Source organism: Ahaetulla prasina, chromosome 4 (assembly GCF_028640845.1).
Source record: "Ahaetulla prasina isolate Xishuangbanna chromosome 4, ASM2864084v1, whole genome shotgun sequence".
Taxonomy (NCBI): domain Eukaryota; kingdom Metazoa; phylum Chordata; class Lepidosauria; order Squamata; family Colubridae; genus Ahaetulla; species Ahaetulla prasina.
Window position 1 is genome coordinate 17,243,156 of NC_080542.1, and position 12,021 is coordinate 17,255,176.

Genomic DNA, 12,021 nt, shown 5'->3' on the forward strand with positions numbered 1-12,021 from the left:
AAATTTTGTCCAACGTAGCCTGATAAATTAAATCTGAGCCATGAAATCATGTTTTGGGGGGGGGTTTTAACTCCTTTTTGTGTAGCAGCCACTTGAAGGGATGTCTCCTTGTTCCCTTATCCTAGCCTTCTTGCAAACCTTTGTTCCCACCCTTCCCTGTACTGTATGTTCCAGAGAAACATAGGTAGGATCCCTTTTGCAATGTTTTCTCCATCCCTTTGCCTTTGATGCCTGAGATACCTCTTCCTTCTAACTGTTGTCCTGGCTCCAGCTCTTCCTTCTGTCTCCCAAGGTTATTTCCACAGTCCTTTACATCTTGCCCCTAGATTTTGATGGTCCAATCAGAGGCTGGAAACCAGACCACGTGCCTCTGTGATCTAAGAAGATTTTTTTTTGTAATGGTGCTCATGGGAAGGTCCTTTTTGTGGCTGCTACCTCCCCAACGGCAGACACCTCTCTGAGGAGAACCTTCGGTGATGGGCAGTTCAACTTTTTAATGCAAATCCCCCCCTTTCAAAAAAAAAAAGTGTTTGCTCTTATTCTTCTTCTCCTTTTCAGGGTGAAAACACCACCATTAATCAATACATTGAAGGAGCTCCAAGAGAAGGCACAGCTGCTGGAGGTAAGAAGAGTCATATTTAATTGCTCAAGGTGAGAAAGTTGGTGTGTGGACATTCTGACTGTTAAAATCAAGGGAATAAGCAGTTCTTCAGCTTATGCGCTGAACTGGAAAATGAGGCGAAGAGCATACACTATATCACAGAAGATATACACCCCCTCACATTTAGTAAATATTTAAGTATATCTTTTCATGGGACAACACTGAAAAGATATACTTAACACTTGGCTACAATGTAAAGTAATGAGTATACAGCTTATATAACAGCAGAAATTGTCTCTTAGGGGTGGTTAAATCCAAGAAAAGAAAAGAAGAAAACAGAACATTTAATTCATCTACATATGCTATTTTTGAGAATTTCTCAAGAAATAGGCACGGGAAAGGTTTTGTGGCTCCCGGTGTTTTCTTTTCTGTGGGAAATTGGTACAAATGGCTGTTTGAGTGTTTACGGTTGCAGACCCCCTGGTTTAGACATTAATGGCTGTGTGTTGCGTTATTTTGAGGGGACAGCACATTTACACTGTTATACAAGCTGTAGACTCACTACTTTACATTGTAGCCAACTGTTATTTCTTCAGTGTTGCCACATGAAAAGATACCCTTAAATAGTTACAAAATGTGAGTGGGTGTACTGTGATACACTGTATGTCAGCTCTTCAAGAGAGAGATACCACAGGACACCAGTAGTGCTGTTTTATTACACTACTGGGATAATAAGAATCTTGGAAGTCTTTTCAAGTTTCTGTCCCTCCTTATGATAATTCAAAACAAGGTGGGCTTGATTGCCTTTATCATGTTGTTGTTGTTTTCAAGTTCTGAATTAAAATGGCTTCTCTAAGTCCCTCTTTAATGGTTCTTTCATAACAAGGTCATCCCTAAATTCTTTTTTGCATCAGGGATAGGTAACTCTGACTCTTTTGTGACCTGTGGACTTCAACTCAGCATGGAGTCTACAAGTCATAAAAGGGCCCACCTTTGCTTTAAGAATTTTATATTCTTTCAAGCATCAAGCAGATGGGACAATAAATAGTCATCAAATTATGACTGGAATTGAGCCCTGTAGTTACAGTCATAACTTTCAACTAAGCTTTTCCCAACCCAAATGTTCCATGTATTTTGGGCTCTTAACTCCCACCACACCATCCAGATATCTAGCTTCTTCTGTGATTAAAGTTGCCCTATAAAATCTTGAATGTGTGATCATTGCTCTCTACTGACTTTCTTTTCCACCTCAAGGCTCTCGGTGAGATCCGTATTGGTATGAGACACATCCAATCTCAACATTCGGATCTGGAACATCCTTTGGACCGGAGCTACAGGAGCCTTGACTGTGAACTCCAACCTTTGGAAAAGGCCAGCAATGTGTTCCAGGTATGTAGCTGGAAAAAAGAATATGATGATGATGATGATGATACCGGTTCAGTTGAGTCCCACTCTTGGCAATTCTATGGGCCAGGTCCCTCCACATCTTCTGAACTTGTACTACTACTTTGAGTTTTTCTATGCTTTGGCTGGTGTCAGTTTTGATGATGTCAAGCCACACCATATTCTTTGATGGCCTGGATTCCTTTTAGTGCTCTTCCAAATGTAATTGCTTTTTCCAGTGAATTCCGCCAAATGTAACATTGCCAAAGTGAGATGCAGTTTCATGATTTGGTCTTCTAGTGACATATCTGGTGTTATGCCACCCAAGTATTTGCTTGTTTGTCACCTTTTTGTCCAAGGAGTATGCAGGAGCCTTCACCACCACCAGAGCACAAATGTATCTAAGAAGACTGTAGAACAGGGGTATCAAACTGGTTTTCTTCGCGGGCCGGATTGGCATTGTAGTTCTCCTCCACGGGCCAGCCGGTGGGAGAGGAGAGGGGAGGACGGGACGGATGCCTCCTGCAGTACTCTTCCAGCCAAAATGGGGTATGGGTGGACTGCATGTGTTCCTCCCACCCCCCGCAGCCTGTTTCAACTTTTACGGCCTCCTGCAGCACTGCTGGCTGAAAATGGGCTGTGGGGGAGAGCACGCAAGGCCTCATCATGGGAGAGTGCTCCAGGAGTGCTCCAGGAGGACATGGAGGCAAAAAATGGTCCCAGGGGATTGTGCGTGGCCCCCCTGGGCCACGTTTTGGCTGGCAGAGGCACCGTGGGCTGGTCTTTTAATATTTCCAGGCCGGCCCATGGGCCAGATCTAAACACCTTGTGGGCCAGATGTGGTCCGCGGGCCTTGAGTTTGACACCCCACTTTAGAAAAAAAACATTCTGATGGGTATATCTCAGCTTGCTTTCTCTCAGCATACACAGAGCGGTAAGGACAGCCGAGAAGATTACAGGAAGCCTGATTCCCGTTATTCAGGATAGTGCTTATAAGTGCTACGTGCTTAAGAGCTCAAAGCATTGTTAGAGACCCCAAACACAACCACTTTATGGTCTGTTTCGGTTGCTCCTGCTAGTATTTCTAGCAGGACTACCAGATTCTGTAACAGCTTCATTCCCTATGCAATTCATCGAATAAACTCGCAAGATTTGTTTTTCTCACCAAATATATGTATACATCCTGACTAGACTGTGTTATTTCTCTGTGTCATATAATATATGTGGGTATATGCATAGTTTGGCACTTATTTATCAATGTTTATGAAGTGTATATTGGAGGTGGCGACCCTTTGAGAGCTGTATGCAATGAAATTTCAATTTAATGTACGCCGATTAGTGTACATTCAAAATGACAGTGAAGTTATTCTAAGTCTTTCATGTCCTTTTTCAGGTGCTGGAGCGCTACTTGCTCTCTACCCATGCTCCGACCCACAAGAGTTACACCATGACTCTGATCGACGCCTTTGCAATTAATAAGAGAGGTTCAGACGCCGCCTTCCGTTTTGATCTGCCCAACAGGTAAGAAGGGAGGAGATGGGTCGAAATGAAACCTATCCTTGGGCTATATTCTGAATTCCACCTTTCATCCTCGTTTTCCATTCTTCAGGATGTTGCTGTGGCACGGATCTCGGCTGGGTAACTGGGCGGGGATTTTGAGCCAGGGGTTACGTGTGGCACCACCAGAAGCTCCCGCCTCAGGCTACATGGTGAGTCTCTACTTTAGGCTGAGCTGAGGATTCGTTCAATTCGGGAAGCAGTCAGGTTTTGAATCTTTTCTTCTTGTTGTTTCTCTTCCCCCCCAGTTTGGAAAAGGTATATACTTTGCGGACATGTCCTCTAAAAGTGCCAATTACTGTTTCGCTACTCGTGAGAAAGATATCGGCTTCCTCCTGCTCTCAGAGGTGAGATGACATCTTGGTGGGAGGCTAAAACACGAAAAACGTTTATAGGAGTTGGGTATATCTAGTTTAATGAAAAGGAGAACTAAGGGTGGCGTGATGGCAGTGTTCCAATATCTGCCACAAAGAAGAGAGGGTCAACCTATTCTCCAAAAGCAGGCGTCTCCAACCTTGGCAACTTTAAGACTTGTGGACTTCAACTCCCAGAATTCATCAGCCAGCAAAGCAAAGCTGGCTGAGGAACTCTGTGAGCTGAAGTCCACAAGTTTTAAAGTTGCCAAGGTTGGAGGCCCCTGCTCCAAAGCACCTGAAGGCAGCAACGAATGAAAATTTATCAAAAAGATTGAACCTAGATCTGAGGAGAAATTTCCTGATACAGGTAGTCCTTAACTTGTAGCACTTCATTTAGTGACCGTTCAAAGTTACAACAGCACTGAAAAAAGTGACTTAGGACCTTTTTTCACACTTAGGACCATTGAAGCATCTTCATGTGATTTAGATTCAGATGCTTGACAACTAGCTCACATTTATGATGATTGCAGTGTTCTGGGGGAGGGGATGTCAGGTGATCCCCTTTTTGTGACCTTCTGACAATAAAGTCAATGGGGAACCGAGATTCACTTAACAATCATATTACTAATTTAACAGTTGCAGTGATTCCACTTAAGAATTGTGGCGAGAAAAGTTGTGAAGTAGGGCAAAACTCACTTACAAATGTCTCACTTAGCAACATAAATTTTGGGCTCGATTGTAATCATAAGTCGAGGACTATCTGTAGTGAGAACAGTTAGACCATCCAGAAGTTGTGAGTGCTCCAACACTGGAGTTTTTTAAGAGATTGGACATGTATTTGTCTGAAATAGTATAGGGGTCCCCTGCTTTGAGCAGCAGTTTGGACTGGAAGACCTCCAAGGTCTCTTCCAACTTTGTTATTCTGTGATTATGCTGTAGTTAAAACACATGGATTAATGAAATAATTTTCCGTAGAAATATGTAGCTTTGTAGCATTTTAAATCATTCATTCATTCTTCCTGTTGCTAGATGAAATATATTTTGATACCTAGTTTAATTGTGATATTAACGATATCACAATTGATATTGATATCACAATGGAACAAAAGCTGATTGTCCCTTTATTTTGAAGATTTCTGACAGTAATCACATTCATAATTTAGATAGAGCTTTGGAATAGAAATTAAATCAAGCACATTGTCAGAAATCTTAACAAAAGAGGGGATCAATATACTTTGATTGCAATTCTGCTGTTACCCAGTGTTAATACAGTCTTATATTTTAAGTTTAATTATATTAGTTGGATAGATAAACTAGTGGATAAAATTGTATTCTATCAACTAAAAATTGGAACCTGTCCCAGGTTGCCTTCCAACTCTTGTTATTCTCTGGGTTTGGTTTGAGATAATAATTTCAGATTTTCATCTAACCATCTAGATGTAGCCTGACTCTGCGGCTTCCTGGATTTGTTTTGTCTTCTTTTTTGCTAGCACCTTGGCTGTACTTTCTCTTCCCTGTTTGTCTATGAAATAGCATCCTTGCGATATATATGAGTCAGCACTTAAGTTCTGTATTTGTTTACAGGTGGCTCTTGGGGAGAGTAACGAATTACTGGAAGCCAATCCAGAAGCAGAAAACCTTCCTGTCAGCAAACATAGCACCAAAGGCCTTGGCAAGATTGCTCCATCTGGTTCTATTATTCTGTAAGTTTGGGATGACGGGAACAAGGCAGCCGGGGATAAAAATTACTATTTAAGTCAGTTCCCCCTAATCTGGGGATGACACTCCCACATCATTTAGTCTGTACATTATGACTGGTGTCAATTTATGCTATGAAAGAGAGAGTTGGCCCAGCGTTTCTCAACCTTGCCCCTTTAAGACATGTGAACTTCAACTCCCAGAATTCCTGAGCCAGCCAAAGAATTCTGGGAGTTGAAGTACTGGAAGGCATTGAAGGGGACATTGTTCCCCACTTCTGAATTAGAGGGATGGAAACAATGCTGAGATCTGGTTTTAAAAAGAGATGAAGTGAAATGCACAAGTTTCTTCCATGCTGTCTTCCTGAGAAAATACAAATTTATACTATAAAGAAAATGATAATGTAGGTAGAATGCTTTTATTTATTTCCCGCCTTTGTTATTATAAATAACTCAAGGTAATGGGCATACTTAATATTCCTTCTTCCTCCTCCTATTTTCCCCACAACAACTCTGTGAGGTTGGGTTGAGTTCAGAGAGAATGACTAGCCCAAAGTCACCAGCCGGCTTTCATGCCTAAGGCAGTACTAGAACTAATCATCTCCTTGTTTCGAACTAGGTGCCTTAACCACTAGATGTCTCACATTTTATCTTGATTTCTGTAGCTTTGTGAGAACTCTTAGCTCATGAATTTTTAAGATATTGTGGTTGAACAAAATGCCCTTTATTTAAAGAAGAAAGGCTGTGTTGCAAAAACGTATAAAAATACTTGATTTTCAGTCTTGATATCCCAACAGAAACCATATGGTTGGGTGTCTTAATACTAGCCATTGGCATGGGAGAGCTTAACTTTAATTACACAAAATTAGTGTTTTATCCTTTTAAAAATTTGTGAACTGATGGGTGAAACAGTGGCAATATTTTAGGGACTCAATATAACAGTCTTGTGTCTCTTTGCTTCTTACCCAGGAATGGTGCACTTGTTCCCGTGGGCCCAGCTAAAGAAACCGGGATAGAAAACCCTAATGGTTATACTTTAAATTACAATGAATTTGTTGTCTATGACCCCCGCCAGGTGCGTATGAAGTACCTTCTTAAGGTGCGCTTCAATTTTACGCAGCCTTGGTGAACAGCTAAAAAAAATGGAGAAAAAGCCTGGCCTAAGAATGACATCTTGAAGCACAGATGGTTTTTGGTTTGGTTTTGTTTTTTTGAGATGGGTGTTTTCTGAGAGGCCAAAGTGCTGACACCAACTCTGTTTTGCAGTTAGAAAATTTTTGTGTTTCAATTTACATTTCTGTTATTTTTTTCTTGGATGATCTGCAGATTCGTTTCAGTAAAAAAAACATCAATTACTTGACATTTTTGTAAAACAAAAAAATAAATGTTTTCTCTGTTCTTTGGTGTATGTCAATGACTTCGGACTTGGATAGAGGAAAATAAGAACATGTATTTGTATCTTTTAATTAGTATAATTTGTACTTTTATGTAGCATAGCCCTCCCTCTTCTATTAGACCAAATATTCACTATGCAGATGCATAAAATGTTTTGAAACTTCAGGAGGATTAGCCAAACTCTTTTAGATCAGCCACTATTGTCCCGCAAAGTGCTTTTTTCCCCCCAAAAAGGCAACTGGACTTTGTTTTTGCTTGAAGACATTTCACTTCTCATCCAAGAAGCTGTTTCAATTCTGATTGAATGGTGGAAGATAGAAGGATTTACTAAATCCATCCTTCACCATTCTGTCTGAACTGAAGAAGCTTCTTGGATGAGAAGCGAAATGTCTCCATGGAAAAACAAAGCCCAGTGGCCTTTTGAAAAACAGCCGTGGAACAACCATGATCTGAATGACTGAGAATCAGCAGAAGACAATCAGCAGAATTTAATTTAATGCTTCGGACTTTCTGGGTTTTGAGTTAAACAAAATCTGGAGCACAGACCATTGACTCAAAAGTGTTCCCTCCCTTCTTTCCCATGTCCTTGGCTTTGTCCTGCTCTCTCACCCAATTGCTTCTGCCAAAGCCAACCAAGACCCATTTCATTCTGGGCCCAGATCATATCATAACAAACCCCTTGCTCTCTTCATGTATGGAATGGTGAATGTACCTCAAAATTACTCTTAGCTATGATTTATCTTTCATCTGGGGGCAGGAATGCCAAATACTAGGTGTATTATTTATTGTGCGTTTGAACCCCATCATTCCTTCCAAGGGATTTACAGAAGTGTCACTAGAAACTAGGCTAGTAAGTATTCAAGGTTTAAGAAAGTCCAGGTGAAATTCTTATTAATTTAGAAGCTTCTGGAAATGGACAGTAAAAATCTGAATAACTCTTCAGCGGCTATTAAGGGAGGTGGAATGTAGCAGGTTAGTTCTTCGATTTACAACAATTCATTTTGTGAGTGTTCATAGTTACAACCACACCGTCCCTCACACAACAGTTATAGCATCCCCATGGTCACGTGATCAAAACAAAACTCAGGTGCTTGGCAACCAGCATGTAGTTACTATGGTTGCATCAATCCTGCAGTCATGTGATATGCAACCTTCCCAGCTGGCTTCCGACAAGCAAAATTAATGGGAGAAGCCAGGTGATTAATTTAACTGCACTGATTTACATAAAACCACAGGAAAAAAAGGTTTTTGAATCCAGCACTTACCACTTAATAACCATCCTGCTTAGCAATGGAAATTCTGGTCCTAATTGTCATAATTTGAGGACTTACGTAAGTTAGCCATGAGCAAATTTAAATTCCAGGTCTGCCTCAACTACTATATTTTTCGGTGTATAATTTTGGGGGAGGAAAACAAGGAAAAAAATATTCTGAACCAAATGGTGTAGTAACATATCATTTAATAAAATACCAGCATATCAGAACAATTTTTACAACCATGTATACTTTTTATAACCATATTCACTTTTTACAACCATGTAAAGTCAACAGCGGTATTAAGAACCATCATCACTGTCATTAACAAATGAGGAGAGACTTTTAGGTTCAAGTACTCCTCTAATTTTCTGGAAACCCCAAGAACTCATCATTGTCGCTGGTATATCAGCGACAATGGCTTGTTGATGGAAACATCAAGAGGTTGCTACTGGCTGGTAAGACCCCCAGGAATTACAGCTAGATGAGTCTTCACTTCTTTGAATCTCTTCTTTGTGGTTTCACTAATAGGTGCTCTAAACTGGTCGAGCGCTAATAAAGCTGGTTTTTTTCAGAAGCCCTCCAAGATGTTTGGACCACACTCTTTCAATCCATACTTTCATTCCATGTTCATCCATCCATCCTTTCTCATGGACATGCACAACAACCCCTCTTGGAATCACTGCCTTTGGGAAGGTTTTTCTTTTGAATATTAACATTGGTGGCAATTTGGTGCCGTCTGCACAGCAGGACAACACAACTGTGTAATGTGTTTTCTCATGTCCTGAGGTTTTCACTTATGGTTTTGGCACCTTTCACATCAACAGTTCTGTTCAATGGCACATCAAAAGTTAGTGGGACTTCATCCATATTCCCAATCTGGCCAATTTCAAAATTACTTTTCTTCCTAGCATTTATTACAAATGTATGAAAAGACAGAATCTTAGATTCTTAGGCTTTAAGAGCTGTAAACTTAATTTTGGGTAGTTTCTTCTCCAGAAAGATTACACTACTAACCAGAGCATATAAAACATTTGATAGACCAATTCTTGAATACAGCTCGCCTGTCTGGAACCCACACCTCATTTCTGACATAAATACAATTGAACGTGTCCAGAAATATTTTACAAGAAGAGTTTTCCACTCCTCTGATTACAACAAAATACCTTATGCCATCAGACTTGAAATCCTGGGTTTAGAAAATTTAGAACTCCGCCGCCTTCGACGTGACCTGAGCTTAACTCATAAAATCATCTGCTACAACGTCCTTCCTGTTGAAGACTACTTCAGCTTCAGTCACAACAATACACGAGCACACAATAGATTTAAGCTTAATGTGAACCGCTCCAATCTTGATTGCAGAAAATATGACTTCAGTAACAGAGTTGTTAATGCCTGGAATGCACTACCTGACTCTGTGGTCTCTTCCCAAAATCCCAAAATCTTCAACCAAAAACTGTCTACTATTGACCTAGCCCCATTCCTAAGAGGTCTGTAAGGAGCGTGCATAAGAGCACCAGTGTGCCTACCGTTCCTGTCCTAATGTTCCCTTTGATTCCAATTTCATACAGTTATTACATACTTATGATTATATATATGCTTATATATCGTATAGTTATTTCATGCTTATGCTTATATATACTGTTGTGACAAATAAATGCGTTGGTTCTGTCCCAGGCGCCTGATGGACCAGTAAAATCCTGAATGTCTTTCTGTGTAGCCATGAGTTTGGCTTCATACATCACAATTTTTGTGCTGACTGCGAAGCCACTGTTCCAGTGACCTGTGATCCAGTCTCTCATGTCCTCCTCTAACTGAGGCCACTTTGCAGGAACCTTTTGTCTAGTTTAATGAAAAGAAGGTCTAGGGGAGACATGATAGCAGTGTTCCAATATCTCAGGGATTGCCACAAAGAAGAGGGAGTCGGGCTGTTCTCCAAAGCATCTGAGGGTAGAACAAGAAGCAATGGGTGGAAACTGATCAAGGAAAGAAGCAACTTAGAACTAAGGAGAAATTTCCTGACAGTTAGAACAATCAATAAGTGTAACAACTTGCCTGCAGAAGTTGTGAATGCTCCAACACTGGAAGTTTTTAAGAAGATGTTGAATAACCATTTGTCTGAAATGGTATTATAGGGTTTCCTCTCTGGGCAGGGAGTTGGACTAAAAGACCTCCAAGGTCCCTTCCAACTCTGTTGTTACAAAATTATGAAAAACCCCACGGAAGTTGTGCTTGCTTTTATCCTTTACCTTTTGCAGCTGTTCCACCTGTTTCCTCCACTCTCTTTATCATTTTTTCAGTTGGAGGTGGCCCAAAATGTTTCTCCGCTTCTCTGTTTCTATGCTCCTGAGCATATTTCATGAGCTTGAAAGAGATTTTGTATGCTTGCCTTCTTAACTTTGACATTTTTCTGCAAGAAAGAACAATATTGTGTCCTTTATAACAATGCAGAGCACTGTAGCTGAAACCATGTTCGTTCCTAAGCACACACTAGGGTAGCTCATTATGCCCCCACCCTAAACTACAGTAACAATAGCAAGCTGAGAATTTTAGGACATTGATGATTTGTTCCCTCCCTAACCCTAACCCTAACCCATGGGTCTGCAAACTTGGCTCTTTTAAGACTTGTGGACTTCAACTCCCAGAATTTGAACTCTGGGATTTGAAGTCCACAAGTCTTAAAAGAGCCAAGTTTGCAGATCCCTGCCCTAACCCTATATAAACAAGTGCTAACCCTAACCCATTATAAACAGATGCTAACCCCTAACCCAGGGGTCTTCAAATGTGACTGCTTTAAGACTTGTGGACTTCAACTTAATTTAATAAATAAATAAACTCCCAGAATTCTGAGTCTTAAAATCCACAAGTTGACTGTCAGGGTTCCAAGGAACACCCCCAACGAAATAAAGCTCTGAGGCTTGAGGTTCCTCAAAGTTCCAATTTATTAGAAATGTCATGTTGGCACAGCTGGGAAAACTCAAAAAGCTTCCACAGCCACAGTTCACAGCCCTGCCCCACACCCACAAGACCATCACATTGTCTAATCAACTCTTCACATTCAATTGGATACAATCTTCAGGCAGTCTACATCAGACGCAGAATGTCCTTGAATAAGGAATGTTGTTGTGACTAAATTTCTATCGCTCCAACAACAACCCCCTCCCAACTTCCTCAGCTAAAATATGTGGCAGTTAAGAAGCAAAAAAGAAAATTGCCTCCCAAAACTGACATTGACTGCGTTAAGACTTGTGGACTTCAACTCCCAGAATTAATAATAATAATAACACAGTTGGAAGAGACCTTGGAGGCCTTCTAGTCTTACCCCCTGCCCAGGAGACACCATTTCAGACAAATGGTTATCCAACATTTTCTTAAAAATTTCCAGTGTTGGAGCAATCACAACTTCTGCAGGCAAGTTGTTCCACTGATTAATTGTTCTGTCAGGAAATTTCTCCTTAGTTCTAAGTTGTTTCTCTCCTTGATTAGTTTCCACCCATTGCTTCTTGTTCTACCCTCAGATGCTTTGGAGAACAGCTTGACTCTCTCTTCTTTGTGGCAACCCCTGAGATATTGGAACACTGCTATCATGTCTCCCCTAGTCCTTCTTTTCATTAAATTAGGCATTCCGAGTTCCTGCAACCATTCTTCATATGTTTTAGCCTCCAGTCCCCTTTGTTGCTCTTCTCTACATGGGGCTACCCCTGAAGTGCACTCGGAGACTCCAGTTAGTCCAGAATGCAGCTGCGCGGATGATTGAGGGAGCTTCACGTTGCTCCCGG

At 40.9% G+C, this 12,021-nt stretch overlaps 1 protein-coding gene across 2 annotated transcripts in view; it reads left to right on the forward strand.

Annotated features, from left to right (window-relative positions):
• Positions 1-6,970, forward strand: part of PARP2 (poly(ADP-ribose) polymerase 2) — a 32,384-nt gene extending 25,414 nt beyond the window's left edge. For both annotated transcript variants that reach the window (XM_058181691.1, XM_058181692.1), the window contains 7 exons: positions 559-622; positions 1,856-1,990; positions 3,378-3,505; positions 3,594-3,693; positions 3,790-3,888; positions 5,482-5,600; positions 6,564-6,970. In XM_058181691.1, the coding sequence (XP_058037674.1) occupies positions 559-622; positions 1,856-1,990; positions 3,378-3,505; positions 3,594-3,693; positions 3,790-3,888; positions 5,482-5,600; positions 6,564-6,723 (805 nt within the window). In that variant the 3' untranslated portion in view covers positions 6,724-6,970. The remainder of the gene's footprint in view (positions 1-558; positions 623-1,855; positions 1,991-3,377; positions 3,506-3,593; positions 3,694-3,789; positions 3,889-5,481; positions 5,601-6,563) is intronic.
• Positions 6,971-12,021: the final 5,051 nt, after the last annotated feature.